This window comes from Pan paniscus, chromosome 12 (assembly GCF_029289425.2).
Source record: "Pan paniscus chromosome 12, NHGRI_mPanPan1-v2.0_pri, whole genome shotgun sequence".
NCBI lineage: Eukaryota > Metazoa > Chordata > Mammalia > Primates > Hominidae > Pan > Pan paniscus.
The window spans coordinates 101,076,781-101,104,364 of NC_073261.2; the positions used below are offsets into that span (position 1 = coordinate 101,076,781).

The following is a 27,584-nucleotide window of genomic DNA, read 5'->3' on the forward strand; positions in this document are numbered from 1 at the left end:
TTCCCCTATTATTATTTTGAGACGGGGTCTCACTCTGTCACTCAGACTGGAGTGCAGTGGTGTGATCTCAGCTCACTGCAGCCTCAACCTCCCAGGCTTAAGCAATCCTCCCACCTCAGCCCCCTAGTAGCTGGGACTACAGGCACACGCCACCAAGCCTGGTTAATTTTTTTTGTATTTTTTGTAGAGTAGGGGTTTTGCCGTGTTGCTCAGGCTGGTCTCGAACTCCTGGCCTCAAATGACCTCCCACCTCTGTCTCCCAGAGTGCTGGGATTACAGGAGTGAGCAACCCAGCCAAGTTTCCCCTGTTATTAACATCTTGAATTAGTATGGTACATTCATTGCAATTAATGAAGCAATATTGATACATTATTTATTAACTAAAGTCCATACTTTATTCATATTTTCTAAGTTTTTACCTAATGTCCTTCTTCTGTTCCATCCAGGATACATTACATTTAGTTGTCATGTCATCTTAGGCTCCTCTTAGCTGTGACAGTTTCTCTGACTTTCCTTGTTTTTGATGACCGTGACAATTTTTAGGAGTACTAGTCAGATGTAGACTGTCTAATAACTGTAATTTGTCCAATGTTTATCTCTTGATTAGAACTGGGGTTATGGGTTTGGGGAAGAAAAGGTAAAGTGCCATTTTCATCATGGCGTATCAAGAGGTACCTACTATCAACATGAGTTGTCACTGTTGATGCTGACCTTGATCACCTGGCTGTGGCAGTGTTCGTCAGGTTTCTCCAACATAAAGTTATTCTTTTTCCTTTCCACACAGACTCTTCGGAAGGAAGTCACTATGCACAGGCTTCTCTTAAGGAATGGGGAGTTAGGCTTCACGTCCTTGAGGGCAGAGTATGTCCATACCTTATTTGGAATTCTTCTGTATGGGAAATTTGTCTGTTCTTCCCCATGTATTAAATTACTCAGCCACTTATTTATGTAAATGTAGAACAGTGTTTTTAACACATATAATCAAATTTCATATTCCCCTGCCCAGAATCCTACAGTGGCTTCACACCACATTCAGAATGAAATGGAAACTCCTCTCCATGGCTCAGAGGCCCTGTATGGTCTAGACCAAGCTTGTCCAACCCGTGGCCTGTGGGCTGCATGCAGCCCAGGATGGCTTTGAACGTGGCCCAACAAAAATTCGTACATTTTCTTAAAACATTATGAGATTTTTTTGTGATTTATGTATTTATTTATTTATTTATTTATTTATTTTTAGCTCATCAGCTATCATTAGTTTTTTTGTGTGTGGCCCAAGACACAGTTCTTCCAGTGTGGCCCAGGGAAGCCAAAAGATTGGATACCCCTGGTCTAGACCCTTCATCCCCCCGTGCCTCGCTCTTACCACAGCTTCCTTCCCTCCGTCAGCACTGATCTGAACACCCCAAGCCCAAGCAGCTGCAGGGCCTTGCATTTGCCCTTCTTTCTGCCCAGCAGGCCTTCCCTCAGACCTTCACCTGGTTGGCTTCCTCACTTCATTGAGTCTCTGAGAGCCCTTTCATCACCACCTCATTTAAAAAGAATTGTCTGTCCCGGTTCACTGTTTCCTTACCCTGCATTTCTTTATTGCATTATCCCTGCTGATGTCTATATTTATTTTTTGGGTTTCTTATTTTTCTCCCAGTGTAATCTGAGCTCCATGGGGGTGGGGCTATTCTCCAGAACATCCCTAACTGGTAGAGCAGTGCCTGGCACATAGTAGGAGCTCAGGAAGTATCTGTTGAATAAATGTGTGAACTACTTATTTTTTGAAAGAAATCATCTTCATGTCTCTCTGGCCAAAGCATCCTATGTCTTTATGAACTGGATCAACAAAGTCTCCTATGTTGTTATGAAATAATTCCCGTCTTTTTCCCTTCAGTGTCCTGAAGGCATTTTAGGAAGAGACTTGGCTTTTTTCTTCTTCTTCTTCTTAATGAGCACTATGGTGTTTAAGATTGTAAATAAAAGCTGAGTGCGGTGGCTCATGCCTGTAACCCCAGCACTCGGGAAGGCCGAGGTGAGCAGATCACTTGAGGTCAGGAGTTCGAGACCAGCCTAGCCAACATGGTGAAACCCTGTCCCTACTTAAAACACAAAAATTAGCCAGGCATGGTGACACGTGCTGATAATCCCAGCTACTCAGGAGGCTGAGGCAGGAAAATCGCTTGAACCCAGGAGGCGGAGGCTGCAGTGAACCGAGATCATGCCACTGCACTCCAGCTTGGGCGACACAGCAAGATTCTGTCTCAAAAAAAAAAAAAAAGTACATAGATAAAAGTTCTAAGTTTCTGTTATTTGATGTATACTTGACTGTATTTAAAGTTTGATTGAGTGAGATAAGCCATCACTGGACACTCATCACTGAGGAGTCCTACCGGGACACCAGCTGCCCCTAGGGGAACTGCTGCCTCAGGATTGGAACCTTCCTCCACCCCTACTTCTTTATATTTGCATTACAGTGCTTCTTGGAGCCAACCAGTCTTACCTGATTAGGAATCTCTGTTGATAATGACTTGATTCCTGTATTAACCTCCTCTGTGGAAGATCCCTTGGCTTTGCAGTTACTCAAAACCAGAAAGCTTCTCTAGATACTTCCAGAGAAGTGCCACAGGGCTTCTTTTCATCATCATATGAAGCAAATTTCTTTCAGAGCTTACCTCCTGACCCATAATTTTCCCTCGTCTCACTCTATTAAGCAGCTGTTACTTTTAGCTCCAGTTTTCAGGAATTGCAAACCTGTTCTTCACAGCCAGCCTCAGTCTCAAGCAAGCTACTTTTCTGAGACTCAACTCAGGCTCTCACAAGACTGACTACAATATAGAAAATTTACTCAGTAGGCTGCCAGTCCATGCTTCTCTGGAAGAAGAAAAATCATCTTGGTTTTTTTTTTTCTTTTAAAAAAGAAAAACACTTGATAATTTGGTAAAAAGCCTCTTACCCAGATTTGCTATGCTGTTTTGCCCTTGTTTATTTAGAAACTGCCACATGAAAAGACTTACTGAATCTTCACGCTCTAGACAGGAAACAAGGTCTTCATGGTACAACATGTTTCAGGCAGAGCCAAGAGTGTACAGAGTGAAGCAGGGTCATCGTGGAGCCCTCAGTGAGAGCTGCCTTTCTGGTTAATCAGTAAAAGGGAGCCACCACCTAGTCATGTTCATTGGCTACCATATTCTTTTTTTTTTTCTTTTTTCCCCAGATGGAGTCTCGCTCTGTCACCCAGGCTGGAGTGCAGTGGCACAATCTCAGCTCACTATAACCACCACCTCCCAGGTTCAAGCAATTCTTCTGCCTCAGCCTCCCAAGTAGCTGAGATTACAGGCGCCCACCACCACACCTGGCTAATTTTTGTATTTTTACTAGAGACGAGGTTTCACCATGTTGGCCAGGCTGGTCTTGAACTCCTGACCTCATGATCCTCCTGCCTCGGCTTCCTGAAGTGCTGGATTACAAGTGTGAGCCACCGCACCTGGCCTGGCTACCATATTCTTAAAGGAGTTAACAAGGGTCAGAAATATCAGTGGATATGCAAATCACAACCACATAATTTCTCTACAAAACATATACAAATGGCCAGTAAGCACATGAAAGTACGCTCAACATACTAGTCATTGGGGAAATACGAATTGCCTTACAATGAGATACCACTTCACACCCATTAGGATGATGTGGAAAAAATAGAACCTTGATACATTGCTGGCAGGAATGTAAAATAATGCAGTCACTTTGGAAAACAGTTTGGCAGTTTCTCAAAAGGCAGTTACCATATGACCCAGTAATTCCATTCCTAGGTATGTACCCAAGAGAAATAATAACATAGCTCAACATACATGCTCAAAGCAGCACTATTCAAAACAGCTGAAAAGTGGTAACAACCCAAATGTTCATCAGCTGATGAATGGGTAAACAAAAAGTGGTATATCCATGTAATGGAATATTATTCAGCTGTAAAAGGGAATGAAGTACTGATATGTGGTACAACATGGATGAACTTTAAAAACATTTTGCTAAGTGAAAGAAGATAGACATAAAAGGTCAATATTGTATGGCTCCATTTATATGAAATATCCAGAATAGGCAAATCCATAGAGATGGATAATGGAGGTCAAGGGCGAGGGAAGGGGGATGGGGAATGACTACTTATGGGTATGCTGTTTCTTTTTGGGGTGGTGGCTTCACAACCTCATGAATACATTAAAACTACTGAATTCGGCCAAGCCTGATGGCTCACACCTGTAATCCCAGGACTTTGGGAGGCCAAGGTGGGTGGATTATTTGAGGTCAGGAGTTTGAGACCAGCCTGGCCCATATGGTGAAACCCTGTCTCTACTAAAAATACAAACAATGAGCTGAGCATGGTGGTGCACACCTGTAGTCCCAGCTACCCGGGAGGCTGAGGCAGGAGAATTGCTTGAACTCGGGAGGCAGAGGTTGCAGTGAACTAAGATCACGCCATTGCAGTCCAGCCTGGTGACAGAGTGAGACTCTGTCTCAAAAAGGAAAAACAAATTACTGAATTATATGCTTTTTAAAAGTGGATTTTATGGTAGGAAAATTATATCTTAATTTTTTAAAAACTTACTATTCAGAACTTGATACCTACTAGGATGGTTAAAAGAAAAAAGTAATAAGTAAATAAAAAATAAAAAGTAAATAAAACAACAGGTGTTGGTGAAGATGTAGAGAAATTGGAAATCTCATTTATTATTAATGCAATTGTAAAACGGTACAGCCGCTTTAGAAAGCAGTTTGGGAGTTCCTCAGATGTTAATTATAGTTATCATATAATTCAGCCGTTTTACTCCTAGGTGTCTACCCAAGAGAAATGGAAACATACATAGACAAATACTTGTGAATGAAAGTTCATAGCATCTTCATTTGTAATAACCAAAAGCTGGAAACAATAGATAATAACCAAAAGCTGGAAACAATAGAATACTATACAGCAATAAAAAAGAAGGGACTACTAGGCCAGGCACGGTGGCATGTGCCTTTAGTCCCATCTACTCAGAGGCCAAGGTGAGAGCCCGGGAGTTCAAGAGTGCAGTGAGCTGTGATCATGCCACTGCATCCTGCATACCAGCCTGTGTGATAGAGCAAGACCTTATCTCAAAAAAAAAAAAAAAAGACTAGTTCATGGAAAAACATGAATTAACCCCAAAAACATTATGCCAAGTGGAAGCCAGAAACCAAAGACTATGTGTTTATATGAAGTTTCTAGAAAAGGCAGAACTATAGACAGAGAGCAGACGCATGGCTGCCTGAGGTTGGGGGTGGGAGTGGTGACTGGTGACAAACTAGCATGAGGGAATTTTTTGCGGTGATGGAAAATGTTCTAAAACTGGACTGTGGTGATTGGTTGCACAACTGTTTAAATTTACTAAGACTCGTTGAATTGTATACTTAAAACGGGTGGATTTATGATATGTAAATTATATGTCAAAAATCTTTTTTAAACATCAGTCTAGAACTCTGAGTATATTTGGATCAGAAAAAAAAAAAACTTTCTCCCCACTTCCCCACTTTAGACTCGTCCTCCCACTGACTTGAGCTTTAACTTTGATGCCAACAAACAACAAAGACAGCTTATTGCAGAACTGGAAAACAAAAACAGGTAAGAACGCAGAGGCTGAGCCCACTTCCAGAGTCCAGGATTATCACGTGCGTATCTGATTCTCATTTTCCTTGGATACTAGGTGGCTTTTGACCGCCAAGGAAGACCTTGCCTCAGTGAACCTAGGCTAGCCCAAGTCCAGGGAATGCCCTGGACGCTGATTTGTGTCTGTCTGCATGCTGTTGATTCTGGTAGTCCGCAGCTCTGCTCACCTGCCCTCGGGGTATTCCTTTTAGCAGGGCCTCCTCCCACCCATCCGTGTGACCCCCTCTCACAATTGCGTTTTCCACTCTGCTTCCCAGCAACATTTTGCTGTATCTAATCATCTTGTCCTGACCCATTATGCTATGTAGGACTGTCTGGTCTCTCCTTAAAAAAATAATAATAATAATAATACCATTTAACGGCACAGAGAGCAGACAACACACCATTATGTACTGAAAGGTAGAAACCAGGACGTGGAGACCCGACCTAAGGTAACAGGCATAGATAGAAACAACATAGCTGTCTACTGGGGCATCGGGGACAGAGGGAAGGAAGGGGCAGGGAAGGATTAAGGGAAGTCAGCACAGGACCTGCATTAGGAGGTTGCAAGGAGTTCCCTTTTCCTCCTGCCTGAGTGGAACGGAGTAAATGAAGTATTCTGGCTGTAATTTTCCTTTCTTGGAGATTTTTCAGGTCCTTGAGAAGAGTATTTTTATGACTTTTTCCACCACAAAGGATTGCTTTGTTGAGGAAATGTCAGGTGAAGCAGTATTGAGAAGGTGTCCATTTCACCTCTTGGCCATTTGGAAGCAATCAAAACAAGATTGGTAGAGGAGGCACTGCTAGAGTTGAAAAGTTGTAATAGGGAAAGAGGGAGCGTGAGTGAGAAGCACTGTGCAGCCCCTTTCCGTTCACCCATCCTCTCTAGAGAGATCCTGCAGGAGATTCAGCGTCTCCGCCTGGAACACGAGCAGGCCTCCCAGCCCACCCCTGAGAAGGCACAGCAGAACCCCACGCTGCTGGCAGAGCTGCGGCTGCTGAGGTGAGTAGGGACGCTCTACCACTTGCCACATGTAATCTACTATGGATGGAACTTATCTGAAGAAACCAAAGGAGTGGGGTAGAATCTGTTGTTCAGTATAAACAATCCTGTGAGCACAAACCACTGAAGAGTTCACCCATTCTGTTGCTGCTTCAGATGTCTGGGTTCCATTAGAGATCACTCTAAGAATGTCAGCCATTATCACAGAACTTGGTAAATACCAGTCTCCCAGCTCCAGGACCAGCAGGGCACTGTTTATACTTCTGTGATTGTTTTAAGAAGACCACTGTGCTGCAGTCTGTCTCTTATCTTGCTAATTTGTCTGACTTTAGAGACACTTGGCGGGAAGAATGCTTTGCCTTTCCTGTGAGTATATTCTCCTGGCACTTTACAGTCAATGCAGGGCTCTGCCGAAGGAGAAGGATGCTTCCTGTGCACATCTCTGAGACATGAAACCCTTGCACCATGGCTTCTAAACAAAGTGTCTCAAGAATCAGGAAACTAAGGACATAGGATGAGAATGGGAATAGAGAGCAGCATCACCACCATGTTTGATGCTGTTTTGGAGGGAATGGGGAAGTCTTCACAGAAGTGATCTGATCCATTGTTAGGGTCTTATTGCCTATGAGCCTTAGAAAGGGGTGTGTGTGTGTGTGTGTGTGTGTCTGTCTGTGTGTGTGTGTGTGTATGCACTCTTCTGTAAGTTAAGACATTATGGAAACTACATTTAGTGACTTCTCACCAGATTTCTAGATTTTCAAATAGTGGATTCTTTCTGTTTAGGTTGATTTTTAATTTGCTATCATCTAGGATTCTGTGTAGCCTCTTGTTTCTTTTCCCAGAGAATGGAGATTATTGTTTTCTGTAGATATTCTACTGTTTAGATTTATATCATCAATAAAAGTTGTCATAGTAGAGTCATAAAGAATTTAAACTGTGCAGGTGAAAAAAATCATTAGCTATATAGAGATTTTCGTTCTCTTAAAAACTTATTTTAGTTTCTCAATGTAGTTAGGCTGAGATTTGGGTGGCTCTGTGGTTTCCTGCTGCAAGTCTGGGGTGTTAGTACAGCTGGTGTCATACTAGGGAGGATGGGAACACAAATGCTGCTGACTTGGGCAGAGTGTAAGTCTAGGCTGTTGGCGTAAGATGCACCTGTTGTCTAGTGCCTGGTTTTATATCTAGAAAAGCAAAAAGGCCTGTCATCCTAAGTCTAACTGTTGCTGAAACTGGGATTGCTGAAAGTGCTCAGTTAAGCCGGAAGGATCTGAAAAATATCTTAGATGTAGTAGCAGGGCTGAGTCCAGGAATGTCACATAGGATAGCAAGAAGCAGAAATGTAAATCTGAGACCAACGAGGGTCTGAAGGTGGAGAAATCAGAAAGTATTTCACCTCAAAAGCAGTTCCTATATCACTGAAGAAAGGAGGGACTATTTTAAAGTGTTCTGGGATAGTTTTTATGCCTATGTACAAAACATACGGGTCTTCTACTTCACACTAATTACAAAAACTGACACCAGATGGATTCAACATGAATACAGAACTTTAAAACTTCTAGAAGACTCGGGAGGCTGAGGCAGGAGAATTGCTTGAACCTGGGAGGCGGAGGTTGCGGTGAGCCAAGATCATGCCATTGCACTCCAGCCTGGGCAACAAGAGCAAAACTCCGTCTCAAAAAAAAAAAAATTCTAGAAGAAAGTAGGAGAATGTCTTCAGGATTTTGGAATAGAAAGCAGTATCTCAGAATTACCATGAAAGAAGAAGTTGGTAAATCCATTTACATTAATATTAAGAACTTTTGCTTATCAAAAGACACATAAAGGGCTGGATTCACTTGTAGGTATCTGACATCTGTCTGGTTTTGATCAGTATATATGAGGCCAGGGACTGCCAGCACCCAGCTAGTATAATAAAACAAGGTAGACAACTTCACCCATAGGGTGAGTGGCTATGAGCCTTGACCACCAGGGATGCCTTTTCTTCCTTTATTATTATTTTTAATGGTATGTTGCTTACAATAAAATGTATGACGAATGTGTGTGTGACAAACTTATATGAAGCATAATAGTCAAATGAATACTTATAAACCCACATCCTATTTGAGAACTCATAATATGACTAAAACAATGCCATCCATAGAAGTACCTCTCCCTTACCCCATTTCCTTGCTTCCACCTTCCCCACTGGGTGAACGCCTATCCAGAATTTGGTTTATCATTACCTTGTGTTTAAAACAATATTGTCGCATTATCACTATCCTATGTAATAAGCTGTTTAGTTTTGCTTTTTATTTTCTAAGCTTAATAGAAATGTTATACTAACATGGTGGGGATAGTCCCAGAGGACTTCCCTCTCCACCCCCTACCCCCACCATATTAGCCTTTAGGATCGTTCTCTGTGGTTGGATGTAGCTGTAGCTCATTCATGTTCAGCTTATACCGTAATTGTTTGGTCACACACAGTACAGATAAAGAATATCACATCCAGGCTCAGGAGTTCAGAGGAAGAAGTCTTCCTAGAACATTGAATGAGTAGATCCTTCTTATCGAGGGTCTACTGCACTGGAAATTTAGAGAGTATGAAGACTAGAAGACAATGAGTCCTTCCTAAAAACTTATAATCTGGTTTTGGAACAAAACATAAAATAATTTGATAGTTAAAAAATATTGTGCAATGTCAATAAACAGTATGGATAAGAAATCTGTGTAGGGAAATATATATAATATAATGTATGTATACACACAAGATTTTACATATATAATACCTATATAATATAGGTATTATATCTATATTTATTCCCTACCACCTTTGTGTGTCTGATTTTCCTCTGGAAGCATTTGGAACCATGGAGGTGGTAGAAGTTGAGCTAGACCATGAAAAGTAGATAATGATTTGGATGGAGTGTAGGACAAAACATTTCAGATTGGAAGTGCACTTGGGGTTCAGCATGATTCCCCCCAAATAATTATGGCACATTTCAGAAAAGGGAAAGAGTCTTGGAAGTAAGAATTTCTTTTCAATCATTCATTACATCAATCTTTAGAGTGCCAGTGATAGGAGATATAATTAGCCAGGCAATGGAGATCAGATTCTAGAAAGTCTTAATTGTTAGGTCATTGGAAACCCTTGGAGAGTTTCAAATCATGATTTTGGTAAGTTCAGTAGATGTTAATTAGGTGATACTGGATGCATGATATTTTCTTAATCCTTCAATACATGCAAGGATGAGTAAGGCCCATCCCCTGACCTCAAGGATTTTGCATCATGGTAGGAATGGCAGCAGTAAAGTAAATTAAGTACCACTGAGGAGCACTAATTACTGTAGTGCTTAATCAAGCAGTCCCTGCCGAAGTGATCAGGAGCAGCTTCCTGACAGTGATGTTGGGTCAGACATTACGGAATGAATAAGATTTGGAAGAGAGGTGAGTTATAAAATGATGGAGCCCACTTAGGAAAAATGAACCATAAGCTGGAGGTCCAGACACAAAGGGCATAAAATAGGAGGTGTGGTGCTAAGGATAGGAATGTAGATGGGATCTAGAGCCGCACTCTCCGATAGAAATGCAGGCCACATACATAATCAAAAAATTTCTAACAGCCTCATTGAAAAACCAAAAAGTAATAGGTGTCATTAATTTTAATAGTATATCTTACTTAACCTGATATTTTCAAAATATTATCCTTTCAACATGTAATCAGTATTAAAACATGATCAAGATATTTTGCTGTTTTCTGCACTAAGTCTTTGAATTCCAGTGTGTATGTTACAATTGCCGTGCATCTCAGTTCAGCCTAGCCCTGTTTCAGGGGCTCAGTAGTCATGCGTGGCTAGCGGCTGCTGTGATAGACAGCGTAGGTCTAGATTGTGCAGGCAAGGGTCAGTGATGCTAGAAAGTCTGTTGAGATCATTATGGGATGATGAAATGAACATAGCTTTGTTTTGAGCGGCAGTTTAAAGTTCGTAGAACACTCTCATATTTATTACCTTATATGATCCTCAGAATATTGTTGCTGTTACTAGTCCCCTTTTAGAAGAGAGAAAACTGAGGCTAAGTGACTTGTCTAAGGTTGCATATTTGGTAAATACTGGGGCTGATACTCAACTTTGAGGCCATTGACTTCTATTTCACTGCTTTTTCCTCACCATAAAAGATGAAAGAGCCAGGTGCGGTGGCTCACGACCGTAATCCCAGCACTTTGGGAGGCTGAGGCAGGTGGATCACTTGAGGTCAGGAGTTCGAGACCAGCCTGGCCAACATGGTGAAACTCCATCTCTACTAAAAATACAAAAATTAACTGGGCATGGTGGCGATGCCTGTAATCCCAGCTATTTAGGAGGCTGAGGCAGGAGAATCACTTGAACTGGGAAAGCGGAGGTTGCAGTTGAGCCAAGATGGCACCACTGCACTCCAGCCTGGGCGACAGAGTGAGACTCCATCACAAAAAAAAAAAAAAAGAAAGAAAGCAGGATTAATCACATAAGGAGACTGTTTCATGCTTGAGGTAAGGAGTGCTTAGATAAAGTGAGAGAAATGGGAATAGAAAGATAGGCACATACATTTTCCAAGAAAGAATGATCTGAATTGAGTTATTGATTGAATACAGGATATAAAGAAGAAAGTAACAAAGAGGACTGAATTTTTCAACCATGACACCTGGAAGGAAAAATAGCAGAGACAGGGAAAAGAGACAGAGACAAGGAAAAAAAAAGAGACAGAGACAAGAAAACCATTTAGGGAATAAAGTCTTAAGTCTGGTTTTGGACATATTGAGCTGGAGTAGATGGCATAAAATCTATCCTCAAGGAAAAGTGACTGTTCTTGAACACAGGGAGCCGTCCTGATCTGTCACCCTTCTTGAATCTGTCTAGTGCTGAAAGTACTTACTACTGAACCCTGTTTTCTCTGAGCAGTTTAATATGGTTTCTTTACTATTAATCTAAATTTGGGCTAATTTTATATATTTTTCAAAAGGCATTGACTTTCTAAAGAGTTTTTTAATCATTAATTCACTCTGGTAATATAAATAACACCTTTATATAGTCATCTAAACTTTCCAAAGCACTTTTACCTATTATTCTCAGAACAGTCCAGGAAAGTAGGCAAAACAGACATTATCACCATTTTATGAGGTATTGGATGCTAAATGACTTGCTCAGCGTCTCATAACTGGTAAGTAGCAGGATCAGGTCTGAAATCCATTTCACCTGGCCTTAGATCCATCTTTGAGGGTCTCTTTATCTGATAGGCTTCTCGTCTTGGATAGGCAAAGGAAGGATGAACTGGAGCAGAGGATGTCGGCCCTGCAGGAGAGCAGGCGGGAGCTGATGGTCCAGCTGGAAGAGCTGATGAAGTTGCTGAAGGTAAGAGCCCGTGGCCCACGCTCAGTTCTTGTCATTCTTCTCCCACCACAGCCTCAGCTGCTGCCTCCCTGTGATGTCAGAATAGGATGAGGCCAAAGGCTTGACTTTAGCCTAGAATCAGTTTTCAGATAAATTTAGCCTAATTGGGTATAAAAGTCATCTAAATTAGTGCAAAGCCAGATTATTAAAAAATTAGTAACTGGAAATAGGATAATGTCTCGAGCAGTTGCTTTTATGAATAAATAAGAATGTTTATAAATAGGATATTAGCTATGTAAAAATGAATAATATTTCTCAACTACTTAAAGTAGTGTGTGTGTGTGTGTGTGTGTTTTGAGATGGAGTCTCGCTGTGTCACCCAGGCTGGAGTGCAGTGGCACAATGTTGGCTCACTGGAACCTCCGCCTCCCAGGTTCAAGTGATTCTCCTGCCTCAGCCTCCCGAGTAGCTGGGATTACAGGCACCCACCACCACGCCCAGCTAATTTTTTTGTATTTTTGGTAGAGATGGGGTTTTGCCATGTTGGCCAGGCTGGTCTCAAACTCCTGACCTCAGGTGATCCACCCACTTCAGCCTCCCAAATTGCTGGGATTACAGGCATGAGCCATTGCTCCTGGCCTTAAAGTTTCTGTTAAGACAAGTTTTCAAATATTCCACTTAAATACTTAACAAATATTAAGTGTCCTATTTCAATAAGTAGTACAGAGACAACTGTATTAGGGTTCTGCAGAAAAATTGGACCAGTAGAATATATATAAAGATATCTAAGAGGGGATTTATTATGGAAATTGGCTCACACAGTCATGGAGGTAAAGGAGTCTCATGTTAATACCATCTGCATCCTGGAGAACCAAGAAAGCTGGTGGTGTAATTCAGTCTGTCTCTGAAGGGTTGAGAACCAGGAGAACTGACGGTGTGATTCCGAATCTGGGAGGTGGGTTGGGAGATGGGTGGTGTTGGGTTGCTGGTTTAAGTCCCAGAGTCCAAAGGCCCAAGAACCTGGGGAGCTCACATGTCTGAGGGCATTGACTATTCACAACAGTCAAACATTGGAACTAATCCAAATGATCATCAGCAGTAGAATGGATTATGAAGTTATAGCCTATTTATACCATGAAATTGTATAATAATTAAATTGTACAAACTAGAGCTACACCCAAGCGATTTCTTCTATCCAAGTCCTCAGTGGATTGGATGATGCTGCTCATGTTGCTGAAGGCAGATCTTTTTTCAGTCTAATGATTCAAATGCCAATCTCTTTTGGAAACACCCTCACAGACACACCCAGAAATTATGTTTTACCAGCTATCTGACTATCCTTTAGTCTGGTAAAGTTGACACATAAAAATAACCATCACACAAACCAACCTAATTAAACCATTCTAATCAGTAACTTCACTATATTAAGAGTAAGATAGCATATTAGCTGTAGGTTTGGGATACTGGGGAACTAAATACATGCATAATAAGTCAGGTCTATCTTGTGGCGTGATCATAGCTCACTGTAACCTTGCTTGAGCTGGGTCCAAGGGATCCTCCTTCCTCAGCCTCCTGAGTGGCTAGGACTACAGGCATATGAAGTCTATCTATTGTTGTTGAAAGCTATATTACAACCCCTGTACCCCTGAGCACAGAAAGGCATGCTTGGCATTTGAATGCCCTCCCCCTGGACAATTTTATTGGCATCGAACAGAAATATCTACCTGGTTACGTAGCAGCAATACCAGGATACTTGCTCCTGCTATTACTTTCTCAGGTATTGCCCAGCGATGCTGAGAACTCCCTGCATTTTGTAGTATGATATCGAGTTAACAGCCAGAGAAAATCACAAAGTGTGGAGTGCCCCCAAAGCCAGATGACAGGAGTGAATTTAATCTTGTGATAAAGTGGAGTCATTGGAGGTTTTAAAAATAACAGTTTAGGAAAATGCGCAGGGCAAGTTAGAGTGGGAAGAAACTAAAGGATAATAGGAGACTAATTTCATCCTCCAGGCCCGAAGTGACAAGGATCTTAACCCCAGGAGTGGTAGCCCAGGAGAATATCAGTTTAGAGACTTTCTCCAACTTCTGCATTCTAAGTCAGTCTCTTAGTAATGAAGCTAGTGGGCATTAGCAACTTGGATAAATGTAGCATTTGTGTTTTAAACTGAATTTTGACTTGCTCAAGACAATTACTGTTTTGTTATGAGCTGAGTTGTTGGTGGTGGTGGTGGTGGTGGTGGTTGTTGTTTTTTCCCCCTAGCTTTGGCCCTGAGTATTTGGGTTGTTTTGCATAGATATGTTTCTACATTAACCCTGTTAGCAGGATTTTTCCTCAGAAATATTTTATGTCTAAATGGGTCTTATTTAAAGAAAATCTTATGTAAAAATGTGGCCTAAATCCCTCTAATAGTTGTCAGATACCCAGCTAAGCAACCTAGCCCCTCATCTAAACAGCAGGGATGTACTTAAACATACATGGCCTGTGTAACATCTGCAGCCTCGTGGGGCTTTAAAAGCCCTGCTGCCATGGAGTTAGTACACCTGTGGGATGGGAGATAATAGGGTATCCAGTCAGGCGCAGTGGCTAACACCTGTAATACCAGCACTTTGGGAGGCCAAGGTGGGTGGATCACCTGAGGCCAGGAGTTCAGCCTGGCTGACATGGCAAAACCCCATCTCTACTAAAAACACAAAAATTAGCCGGGCACGGTGGCACGTGGCTGTAATCCCAGCTACTCAGGAGGCTGAGGTGGGAGGATCGCTTAAGCCCAGGAGGTGGAGGCTGCAGTGAGCAGAGATTACACCACTGCACTCCAGCCAGGGTCAGAGAGTAAGACTCAGTCTCAAAAAAAAAAAAAAATAGGGGATCCACTCACCTCTTCCCTGTGTCACATCTCCCTTTTCAGAAAGATGTTCTCAAATATTACCCAAGCATAGATGGGAAAGTCCCAGTGCCCCAGTGTGATTTTTGTAAAAGGCAAAAGGTTTATGTAAACTGAAGGGAAGCCAGAGTGTATCTCCCCTAAGTAACCTTGTACCATTGCCTTTCAGTTGGATTGTCTTAGTGATCCCCAGAACTACTGACCCCAAGCCCCATGCATGCCACTGTGGCCTTCTAGTGTACCGCTGATGCTTATATTCAAGGGCTAAGCAGAACGAGCTAATGCCCGCAACTCTGATCCCAAACCCCGAGTTTCTTTATATTTGCAGCAGTAATTTCAGTAAAATAAGCAGGACACTGCTGCCCCTGTAGGATCCCCTGCCAGGTTCTTAAATATCATTTACCCATCTGACAGGCTAAGGCTGTTCAGACTGGGAGGAAGAATTTGCAAACACAAATCTAGGAATGTTGCCTTTCTATCCATTGGCTAGAATTCACAGTCGAAAATCTCATGCCTTTAGTGTCCAGCTTCCTAAAAGAATTACCACGTAATCTTAATTTTTGTATTATATGCATACCTAAAAGGTCATACACAGGAATTACTGACTTATGTTAAAATTTCAGTGTTTTCCTACTATTAGAAATATATATTCATCAACCCATAAAAGTACCCTTTAGAATCCTAATTTTAGGCCAGGTACAGTGACTCACACCTGCAATCCCAGCACTTTGGAAGGCCAAGGTGGGTGGATCACCTGAGGTCAGGAGTTTGAGACCAGCCTGGCCAAAGTGGTGAAGCCCCATCTCTACCAAAAATACAAAAGTTACCCGAGCGTGGTGGTGCGCGCCTGTAATCCCAGCTACTTGGGAGGCTGAGACAGGAGAATCGCTTGAACCCAGGAGGTGGAGGTTGCAGTGAGCCGAGATCACACCACTGCACCCCAGCCTGGGCAACAGAGCAAGAAAAAAAAAAAAAAGAAAAGAAAATCCTAATTTTAATTTAAAAGGGGTTGTCTGCTTTTATTGATGTTCAGTATGCTAGCATTTAATTCTCTCATAAAATAGTCGGAAGCAGTTAGTCAGATGGACAATCAAGCCACATGGTCTGAGATACTCATAAATTAAAATATGTCACACAGTAAATTTTCATGCCACAGAGAGTTCTTTCATTCTACTGCTTCAGGAAACTATTATGTACTTTATCTTCTATCTGAAATGATAATTTAAAGAAGCATACATAAGAAGTGACATCACTGTTAATTCATTCAACAAAAATCTTAATCCTTTTTTGGAATAAAGCAGGGTTAAAATTAATTTTTTTGTTTCTTTAACAAAAATCTATTGAGTTCCTAAGTGTCACATTAGTTATTTGGCATATCGTGGTGACTAGACTCAATCCCTGATCAATCAAGGAGTATCAAGGACCCTCCTTTGTTTTTTGTTTTTTTGTCTGAGATGGAGTCTTACTCTGTTGCCCAGGCTGGGGTGCAGTGGCACAATCTTGGCTCCCTGCAACCTCTGCCTCCCGGATTCAAGTGAGTCTCCTGCCTCCTGCCTCAGTCTCCTGAGTAGTTGGGATTACAGGCACCCGCCACCACAACCAGCTGATTTTTGTATTTTTAGTAGACAGGTTTCACCATGTTGGCCAGGCTGGTCTCGAACTCCTGAGCTCAGGTGATCCACCCACCTTGGTCTCCCAAAGTGCTGGGATTACAGGTGTGAGCCACCCTTTATTCTTTTTAATGACATAATGTAGACTGACACTCAGGCATTCATGTTTCTCTACATATCTTTCCCTTATGCTTTTTACCTGATTAATGAGTATTAATTAATTACTGACCTCAAAAAAACTTCCTATTTAATCTAGAAGTGTTTATGTGTTGGTGTTTCTAATCCATGTTCTACTTCATTTTCCATTTGTCTGATATTGCTTTTGAAACTCATTTTACCAGGCCAAGCGTGGTGGCTCATGCCTGTAATCCCAACACTTTGGGAGGCCGAGGCAGGTGGATCACCTGAGGTCAAGACCAGCCTGGCCAATATGGTGAAATCCCACCTCTACTAAAAATACAAAAATTAGCCAGATGTGGTGGTGCATGCCTATAATCCCAGGTACTCAGGAGGCTGAGGCAGGGGAATCACTTGAACCCAGGAGGCGGAGGTCACAGTGAGCCGAGATCGCGCCATTGCACTCCAGCCTGGGCGACACAGTGAGACTCCATCTCAAAAAAAAAAAAAAAAAAGGAAGAGAAAAGGAAACTCATTTACATTTACCAGATGAATTCTGCAGTTTTGAATTTCAACCTCATTTGCAAATGCTTATCTAGTTTGAGTGTAAATTTTTATGTAAATGACTACAGTGGCTATGTCATTGCTTTGGCCACCTTGCCAGACCTCATTCATGTGGAAGAGACTCACATGTTTTTAGGTGACATAAGCAGTTCTAAGTTTACACTTTATAATTAAGGTATTACCCCCTTTTAAATCACGTTGGCTCTATCCCTTGTCATCAGTCAATATTTAGTGACCCCACCTGACTAGTTGATAACACGGAGGTTCTCAGACCTGGGATCTGACCTGTTTACTGTGTTGACAGAGCCTTAAGGGCTTTATCTGAATAAGTTTTGTGAGTTTAAATTATACAACACTATCCTAAATAACACTTTGCCAAAGTCCATTCTCTCCCCAGTACCAGGCCACATGGAAGGCCTGTAAGTCCTGGAAGCGCTGCCCTGCCCACTGTCCCCAGCCTAACCTGATATATCTACTGCAAATTACGGTTTCTCTTCTGACAAACTTAAATTGCAATCACCAGATGTCCAAGTATGAAACATTGCTTTCTGAATTTCCCTATTCTGTTGAGCCACAGCAGTGTTCTCTTTAATACCAAACCTGGAGAAAACTGTGGAAGTAGGGAGATGTCTTAGAAACAGTTCTAAGAAATTACATACTGGTCTTCTGACCTCAGATACAATTTCAGCCTGTTAGGATTGCCCCATCCCTCCCCAACCATCGCACTTTCCACTTCAACACAGTGCCAGCAATGAAAACACATTTTATAATTGTTTAATAACTATGTTTAATAACTATGTTTAATAACTATGACTGCCTTGCCTCAAGAATATAAGAAAAGTGTCCTGCCCCAAAGGGAAGTCTGGCAAGGAAGAGAGCTTGCTTCCTAACTGCAAAGCAGGTGCAAAAGCAGAAGCGCTCTAATTCCTTCCCGCTGCCAGAGCCAGTGTTCAGCGCTCTGTGCCTAGGCTCCTGTGAGTTTGGCTTTGGTCAGGCATCCAGCATCTGGCTTTGATTGTGAAGAGCACCTTCCTGTGCTGAGTTGGGAGTCTCCTTAAGAGATTTCTCGGTGCCCATTTATTTCTAGTCCCTGTCTGTCCCTTGCAGTAATAAAAATTATGTTCTCCAAGTGTTTACTCACCCTCTCCCTTTCGTAATTCCTTTGCTTTACTGAGGTCTTTCTCACCATTGCACCCAGGTCTGTAGACTGTGTGGGAGCAGGAGCACTTACCCATTCCTGAGACTTCCTAGGCACGTACATGTTCAGTAAAGACTGGCTGCATGGATTGCTCCAATTTAAATAGAACCATTGCACAGCTTTTAGATTTACATACTAGGCCAAAGAGCTGAGTCTCCCTGACCACAGTGACCCATGGTGAGGCACAGAAGGAGGAAGTGGAGGAGGCCCATTAAAAGACAGAGTAGATGAGTAGCAAAGAACTGAAGAAAGAGAAACTTGAAAGTGTTCTCTTTATCCTTTTTCCTGCATTGTCTGATAGTGCATTCATTTGGGCAGTCAGCTAATAGCCAGCAAGTGCCTGCTCTGTGTTCCATCACCATAAGGTTCTAAAAGACAGAGACCGGCCAGGTGCAGTGGCTCACACCTGTAATCCCAACACTTTGGGAGGCCAAGGTAGGCGGATCACCTGAGGTCAGGAGTTAGAGACCAGCCTGACCAACATGGTGAAACCCCATCTCTACTAAAAATACAAAATTAGCCGGGCATGGTGACACATGCCTGTAATCCCAGCTACTCCAGAGGTGGAGGTTGCAGTGAGCCCATATCGCACCATTGCACTCCATCCTGGGCAACAAGAGCGAAACTCTGTCGATAGATAGATAGATAGATAGATAGATAGATAGATAGATAGATAGATAGATAGATAGACAGACTTAGATGACAGAGACCATTTCTTTGTTTCCAGTGCTTTCTGCATAAGAGGTACTAAATAAACCTGTATTGAATTAATGAAAAACTGAGGTCAAGAGTTCTTTTTTGAATGACCTTTCAGGGTCTCCAAACAGTTTCCAGTTTACTGGGGGAAGTTGTGTATGTATGGGACTCACTGAAAAAAAAAAAAAAAGACTGTGCCTGAAAGCAAGTAGACGGGGATACAGTTCCAACATGTTTAGTGTGGAGAGGGGACCAAATAAGAAAAGAACCTGTAGTGGGCAGAATTGCTAGTTGGGAAGTGATGAGGGAGGGCAGTGGGTCTCAGACTTGTATGCACCAGAATCAGAGACAAGATTGAACGCATTGCTGTGGCCCACCCCTAGAGCTTCGGTTTGGTGGGGATAGGGTGAGGCACAAAGTTTACATCTCTGACAAGTTCCCAGGTGATGTCGATGCTGCTGGTCTGTGTTCCATGCATCAAAAACCACTTGCCTCGATAAATGTACCTAAACACATGTGAATATCATGAATGATGAATATAGAATTATTATTACAATTTCAAGTCATGGTTGCACTTCCTCTTTCAGATTCCCCTAAATAGCTATGTGAACCTTAGGCAGGTCAGGCCCTCTAGGCCTGTTTGATCTACAGTAAGAATGTTGGCGAGGTGGTTTCTAAGGTTCTTTCCTTCTAGCTCTAGGAGTTAGCATTGAATCACTCACCGGGCCGAGGCCTGCTGCTTGCTTCGTCCTCTGATGCTCCTGTGGGGGACGGGGCCTTTGATCTCAGCACCTGTGGGCCTGGCCTGGTTTGCCTGATTTTTCTATCATTTCTGACCAATGTTTGTGGTGATGGGCATTAATTTCTCTCCTTTTTTCCTCTGCCTTTTTTTTTCATCTTCAACACTCCAGGAGGAAGAGCAAAAGCAGGCAGTAAGTGAACTTCGGAATTTCCCGCCGGACTCTCGCTCCTTTGCACGTTCTTCCTTTCCTCATATAAATGTTTCTCCTCTTCTCCCCGCACATCATCTCTGAAGAGGGTTTTATGTGTAAAACCCCCAGCGGTTCTCCCCATGGTGTTGTAAAATGGCCTAAAAGTTCAAGGCATGTTTACCCAGTAGAGCATGTTCTTACTTAAAACCAGAGCTTGTAAGTACCCATCTGTTGTGCGCATTGAAGTGTGCATGATTAGCCAGGCTACCATTGCATTTTCCTGCTCTTTCATTCTCTGTTGTTGTGTGTCTGGAGTGATTTTAATTGCTTGAAACAACTTTCAGGGTGCTGGGGTGACCTCATGTCATGAATGAATGTGCATGAAAATGAGGACTTCTTTTGCTAACTATAGATGTCCTGCAGTCTCGACTAGGCTTCTGGATGCTGGGGCTGTGCCAGCCTCCTTAACAAAATTACTGACGACGACTGAGACACTGACTCCACTTGCAGTGATTTCCTGTTCAGAACCTACTCCAGACGGAGCTCGGGTTTTTCTGAGCTGTGTGGCTATTGCATGGTATTTGGGGGAGGTTTATGTTTGTTTCTGTTTATCCTGATAGCCACTGACCCACACAAGAAAGTCAATTGCAGGCTTATCCACAATATTAGCACCATATGTTTATATAACATAGTAAGGTTTCAAAGCATACATTTTTTAAGCTGAAGCTGAGTTTTCGTTTACCTTGGAGCTTTTTTATCCTTTGGGAGAGAAATACAAAACGTTTAATTTTTAAAATTTGCCGTTTTTTTTTTTTTTTGAGACGGTGTCTCGCTCTGTCTCCCAGGCCAGAGTACAGTGGCATGATCTCGGCTCACTGCAACCTCCGCCTCCCAAGTTCAAGTAATTCTCCTGCCTCAGCCTCCTGAGTAGCTGGGGCTACAGTCACGCACCACCACGCCCAGCTAATTTTTGTATTTTTAGTAGAGACAGGGTTTCACCATATTGGCCAGGCTGGTCTCGAACTCCTGACCTCATGATCTGCCTGCCTCAGCCTCCCAAAGTGCTGGGATTACAGGCGTGAGCCACCACGCCCAGCCTACCCATTTTTTAAAAAAACACAAATGTATACATGTTTTAGGTTAGGAATATAGAACATTATAATTTCTAGCTAGGAGAGCAATGGGACCATAGAGTAAAGGCAAGAGGAAAGGAAAGAAGAGATCAGTAGTGAGGGGAGGAGGTGAGAAGAGGGTACAGAGGAGACAGACTGTCAGGGGGAAAGAAGATGGCACATGGCATCAAGAGTGGCTGACAACCCAGAAATCTGATGGCTTTCGTGGAACCAAAGTGCACTTGTTTTGGTTTTTCCTAGGTTTGGTTTTGCTTTTTTCTTCATTCACACAGAGTTTATTGCTTCCATCTCTGGCGTTCCTGCATCAGTAGGTACATTTACATGGGCAAAGCCGAACAGGATGCAAATCAAGCCCAGCCATTACATGCTTCTTCCAGGAAGTGACACGCATCACTTCCACTCCATTTCATTGGCCAGAGCAAATCACATGACCACACTTCACCTCAAGGGGGCTGGGAAGTCTCATCCTCCAGTTTGTCTAGAAGTCCCGGAGAAGCAGATGTTGGAAATACCTCCCCCAAGTAGACAAATGAATGAGACTGTTGGAGGGAGAGGAAGGAGACTACTTATCCTTCCAGCTCCTGATGGTCTCATCCCCTTGTTATGAAGTATTCCCTTCCTGATGATCCAGGGTGTCACTTCACCTGTTGTTGCTGACCACTAGCATCCCCTCCTTCTCTTCAGCCCTCCATACCCCAGAGATGCACTTTGCAGCTGCAGCTACTTGCTGCAAACCTACTTCCAACAGTCTGCCCAGACTAACAGCATCTCCTGATCTCTCTCTGCGTGTGCCAGCTCCAAGTGAGCACAGACTGGAAACACCCGACACCTCACCTGAAAACTCTTTCAGAAGAGGGCAGGCATTGTGGATATTGGTCTTAGACGTAGCAGTAGAGCTTCCAGTAGACATTTAATTTTTAAAATTTTTATGGATTACCATGTAATCCAAGAAACAGGAATTGCCACTGCTGTGATATTAGTTCTCAGGTCAATTTAAAGCTAGCCTTGAGCAGACAGGGGATTAAATAACGTGTCCATTTCAGTGACCTTTCATTCTGTGTGAGATCACCATCCCCTTGAAGTTGGCAAAATGAGAACCTAGACTGCTGAAGGCTGCCTCTAATGAGCCACTGTAGGTATATCTTGGGAGTTCTCCATGGCCAGGGGCCTGAGCTCATGTCCAAGTCCTTACAGTCTTATAGGACTGTCCATAGCGTGAATTGGTACAATTTGTTTTTTCCTCAGCTTTCCCCACCATGGTATGAGGCAAGAAGTGCTGCTCTGTTGACTTAGATAGGAATATCCTTCTGTTCACTTCACAGGTTTAAACTGGACCCATGTAAGTTCAGCTCTGAGGCTCAAATTTGGACTGAATGACTTTACATAATTCAATGTTTTTCAGATGTACAACTGAAGAGACTATAAAGCTTTAGAACTAGCTTCTGTTTAACTCCACCATTATTGAGTGACAGGCCAAAACATAGGCGTATTTAACACAGAACTGTGATATAACCCTAACCCAACCAACCTTCCTTCCTTCCTTCCTTCCTTCCTTCCTTCCTTCCTTCCTTCCTTCCTTCCAGGTTCTGGCTGGTGTAGTTTAATTTCTTTCCTATCAAAATGTCTTACCCTAAATGGGTAAGAAAATAATTGTATAACTTGTTAGCTTGCAGGTAGGGAAAATTTTTTTCTTTTTTCTGAGACAGAGTCTTGCTCTGTCACCCAGGCTGGAGTACAGTGGTGCGACCTTGGCTCACTGCAACCTCCGCCTCCTGGGTTCAGGTGATTCTCTTGCCTTAGCCTCCCGAGTAGCTAGTATTACAGGCGCCCACACTGGGCTAATTTTTGTATTTTTAGTAGAGATGGGGTTTTGCCATGTTGTCCAGACTGGTCTCGGACTCCTGACCTCAGTTGATCCACCCGCATTGGCCTCCCAAAGTGCTGGGATTACAGGTGTGAGCCATCACGCCCGGCCAAAATTTTAGAAAGAAAAGAATTGTAAAACACTTAAAATGAAGAGTTTATTAGATGTGCTTCCCAAAACTGGCTATGTAAATCCATTATAGAGAACTTTTGATAGTGTCCACCTTCTTGCTTCATTCCCCTTAGGGATTTACTGCTTACTACTACCAGGATCTCTTTCTACCCAGATAACACTCTGACACCAAATGTGTAGGTTTCTTACACCAAAAAATTCAGTTCTCTGCAGACACCAGCTGGGTGTCCTACGATTTAATTCAATTCTGACACTACCTGGAGTTAGGGCAGAGCCCACAGGTTAAGGGCTCTGTCCCACAGGAGTGCCTCACACTTCAGACACCAATCACAAGTAGTGGTTCTTCAGATTACCCACACTTCTGTCCAACTTGGCTACAAATCAGGGCTCCCACAACCCCTTCCTCAGGCTCAATAATTTGCTGTAATGGTTCATGAAACTCTGAGAAGCACTTTACTCACTATTACTAGTGATTTTAAAGGTTATTATAAGGGCACAGGTGACCATCCAAGGTGACGATGTACATAGGGCAAGTTCCAGAAGGGTCCAGGAGCTTCAGTCCCCATGGAGTTGGGGTATATACCACCTCCTGGCATATAGACATGCTCACCAACCGGAAGCTCTCTGAACCCCTCAGTTAGGGTCTTTATGGAGGTTCCATTATGTGTGCATGATTGATTCATTCATTGGCCATTGGTGATTAACTCAATCTTCAGCCCCTCTCCCCTCCCCAAGGCCTGGTGGAAGGGGCTGAAACTTTCAACCCTCTAATAATGCCGTGGTCTTTCTGGCAACCAGTCCCCATCCTGAAGCTATCCAAGATTCCCGAAGCCCGGTCATCTCATTAGCATGCAAAAGACACGCATATCACGGGTTTTAGAAACTCTGGTCCAGCCTGGCCAACATAGTGAAACCCCATCTCTATTAAAAATACAAAAATTAGCCGGGCATGGTAGCATGCACCCGTAGTCCCAGCTACTTGGGAGGCTGAGGCAGGAGAATCGCTTGAACCTGGGAGGTGGATGTTGCAGTGAGCCAAGATCACGCCACTGCACTCCAGCCTGAGCAACGGAGCGAGACTCTGTCTCAAAAAAAAAAAAAAAAAAAAGAAGCTCTTATGCCAGGAATCTGGAATGGAGACCAAATATATATTGGTTATATCATAGTATCACAGGGTTACTTTGGCATTTGGGAAACTTGAGAGAAATGGGCAATAACTGTTACTTTAAAAGCTTGGGTGCTGTGATTCTGCCTTCAGCCTCAGCCACTTCTGTGGTGCTTTGCATGGCATCAGTACCTCCACTGACATTCTTCTGTCTTTCCTCTCTCTCTTCCCCCCTCTTTCCCTTCTGTTTTTCTCAGATCTAAGGGTTATAATGGAGGGGCAAACTGCCTGGCTATTTCAGATAAGACTTCACTGAGTGACTGTTCAGCCCATAATTTACCCTGCAGTTTAACAGGCTCAGGAATTAGGTCGCATCAGTTGAGCACGGGTCAGTTAGGCCTATAATCATCATCAGACGGCAATTAAAGGACCACTTCTGCCTTTTTCACTATTACATCCCCCGCCTGTAGCCCAGCCTGCCATACAGTAGATACTCAATAAATATTTGCTGAATGATAACCAATATTAACCAATTTTATAAGATTTTGACTTATACTCTGTATGAATTAATAATTGTATTAATTATAAGGGACATAACTAGTTGACGTACCTATAGCAGTGATTTTGCTCAAGGCACTCCCAGATAGATCCATTCAGGAGATCCACTCAGAAATATCCTTTATCAAAAAGAATCTGGGCCGGGCATGGTGGCTCATGCCTGTAATCCCAGCACTTTGGGAGGCCAAGGCAGGTGAATCACGAGGTCAGGAGATCGAGACCATCCTGGCTAACACGGTGAAACCCTGTCTCTACTAAAAATACAAAAAATTAGCCGGGCGTGGTTGTGCACCTGTAGTCCCAGCCACTCAGGAGGCTGAGGCAGGAGAATGGCATGAACCCAGGAGGCGGAGCTCACAGTGAGCCGAGATCGCACCACTGCACTCCGCACTTCAGCCGACAGAGCGACACGCCATCTCCAAAAACAAACAAAAAAAAACTACCATCAGAGTGAACAGGCAACCTACAGAATGGGAGAAAATTTTTGCAATCTACTCATCTGACAAAGGGCTAATATCCAGAATCTACAAAGAACTCAAACAAATTTACAGGAAAAAAAATAACCCCATCAAAAAGTGGGCAAAGGATCTGAACAGACACTTCTCTAAAGAAGACATTTATGCAGCCAACAGACACATGAAAAAATGCTCATCATCACTGGCCATCAGAGAAATGCAAATCAAAACCACAATGAGATACCATCTCACACCAGTTAGAATGGTGATCATTAAAAAGTCAGGAAACAACAGGTGCTGGAGAGGATGTGGAGGAATAGGAACACTTTTACACTGTTGGTGGGACTGTAAACTAGTTCAACCATTGTGGAAGACAGTGTGGCAATTCCTCAAGGATCTATAACTAGAAATACCATTTGACCCAGCCATCCCATTACTGGGTATATACCCAAAGGATTATAAATCATGCTGCTATAAAGACACATGCACACGTATGTGTGTTGTGGCAATATTCACAATAGCAAAGACTTGGAACCAACCCAAATGTCCAAAGACTTGGAACCAACAATGATAGACTGGATTAAGAAAATGTGGCACATATACACCATGGAATACTATGCAGCCATAAAAAAGGATGAGTTCATGTCCTTTGTAGGGACATGGATGAAGCTGGAAACCATCATTCTCAGCAAACTATCACAAGGACAAAAAACCAAACACCACATGTTCTCACTCATAGGTGGGAATTGAACAGTGAGAACACTTGGACACAGGAAGGGGAACATCACACACCGGGGCCTGTCGTGGGGTGGGGGGAGGGGGGAGGGATAGCATTAGGAGATACACCTAGTGTAAATGACGAGTTAGTGGGTGCAGCACACCAACATGGCAGATGTATACATATGTAACAAACCTGCACGTTGTGCACATGTACCCTAGAACTTAAAGTATTTAAAAAAAAAAGGTGTCTGATTTCCCAAGAAAGCAAATAATGAAAATAATTTTTTTAAAAAGGAATCTGAAAAAATTTTGTTACCAAAAAAATACAAACACCAAGCTGATTAGTATTATTATTAATTATTGTTATTTCTGTCTAAAGAAAATATACTGATACATGGCATAAAAATCACCTTATCTTTTAAAGATAATAATCTATAAAATGCAGGATATCTATAGTTATTTGCATCGTTTGAAAATATTTTAAATATTGCTCAGTAAAAGCCCAGTGCTTACAGTCAGAAATATGGTTGTAGGATTCATCAGCATGTTACAGAGGGACACTAGGGTCACCACAGACTGATCAGGTCCCTACTGGCAATGGTGTTTATGACCGTTGGTGCATTTGAGCTATGGGCCTCTCTGGTCTCAATCAAACAATATCTCAATCCTAGTCTGGAAACAGTTCAGATGTACAAGTTCATTCTAGGAGCATTTTAGGCTTCCATTTTTCCCAGTGACTCAGTGCACCATAAAATTTCACTGCTGGATCTCTAATACCACATTCACTGAGCTATCCAAGGAAAGGGGTTCTGTTTATTCATGAAGGATTTGTTTCCTCCAACATTTATCTGATCTCTCCTATTAGAAGTTAATTATCTAATAATGATCATCTGGCTTAAAGACTTAAAAAGACTTTATATACATTTAATAGAACATTTTATATAATGATCATCAGGCTTAAAGACTGTAACTTTAGACAGTAAAAGTTATGTAAGGATAGGAAGCTCCTTCAGGGTGGCCTTGGCCCAGCTTAGGTAGTGGGGCAGTGGGCCAAAGGATAATATACCTGGCACTCTGAAAATAATGTGATTAGTGGAATCTTGGGGAATTGGCTAAGAGAACTTTGCCACACTTGGGACCTTTCCTTTTACTTCAGTGAGTTTGGCTATCACGTGGGATCTTGCCATCCATCATGCCCTATCTGATTTCCAAGACCCAGACAAATACCCACCTACAGCTATACCAAAGAGAGCATGGTTTGGCCTGGCTTCAGGAAGCCCCCCTTTCTGATCACAGCTCTACCAAATATACCTCAAAGGAAGGGCACTTAATGTTTAGTTAGCAATGGTCGACCCACAAGGGCTCACATAAACCTCATGAATACTAACTTTGTAAGTTTAAGAGAAAGTACTTTCAAAAAAACAAACCTATGCAACAAGAAAAAGAAACCTCCTCTTTGGCCATTAAAGAGATTGTTGGTGAACCCCTTGGTGTTAGCATGCCTCATGGGTCGCGTTCCCTTATTAGCCTTTGGATACAGTCTCACTGGGAAGCGATTCAGATTCACATGCTTCTGCAATCTTCTGGGCTCCCTGGCTCTTAATCTTCCGAAATAGAAGCCTGAGTCTACTTC

The 27,584-nt window shown here is 42.6% G+C and overlaps 1 protein-coding gene across 20 annotated transcripts in view; it reads left to right on the forward strand.

The window, feature by feature from the left end:
• The window catches only part of DTNB (dystrobrevin beta), a 296,683-nt gene that overhangs the window by 233,592 nt on the left and 35,507 nt on the right, over positions 1 to 27,584 (forward strand). For 8 of the 20 annotated variants that reach the window (XM_034952759.3, XM_034952767.3, XM_034952749.3 and 5 more), the window contains 4 exons: positions 5,529 to 5,614; positions 6,528 to 6,641; positions 11,890 to 12,004; positions 19,964 to 19,984. In XM_034952759.3, coding sequence (XP_034808650.1) covers positions 5,529 to 5,614; positions 6,528 to 6,641; positions 11,890 to 12,004; positions 19,964 to 19,984 — 336 coding nt within the window. The remainder of the gene's footprint in view (positions 1 to 5,528; positions 5,615 to 6,527; positions 6,642 to 11,889; positions 12,005 to 19,963; positions 19,985 to 27,584) is intronic. The other 12 variants (XM_034952762.3, XM_034952754.3, XM_034952752.3 and 9 more) reach the window with 3 other exon arrangements.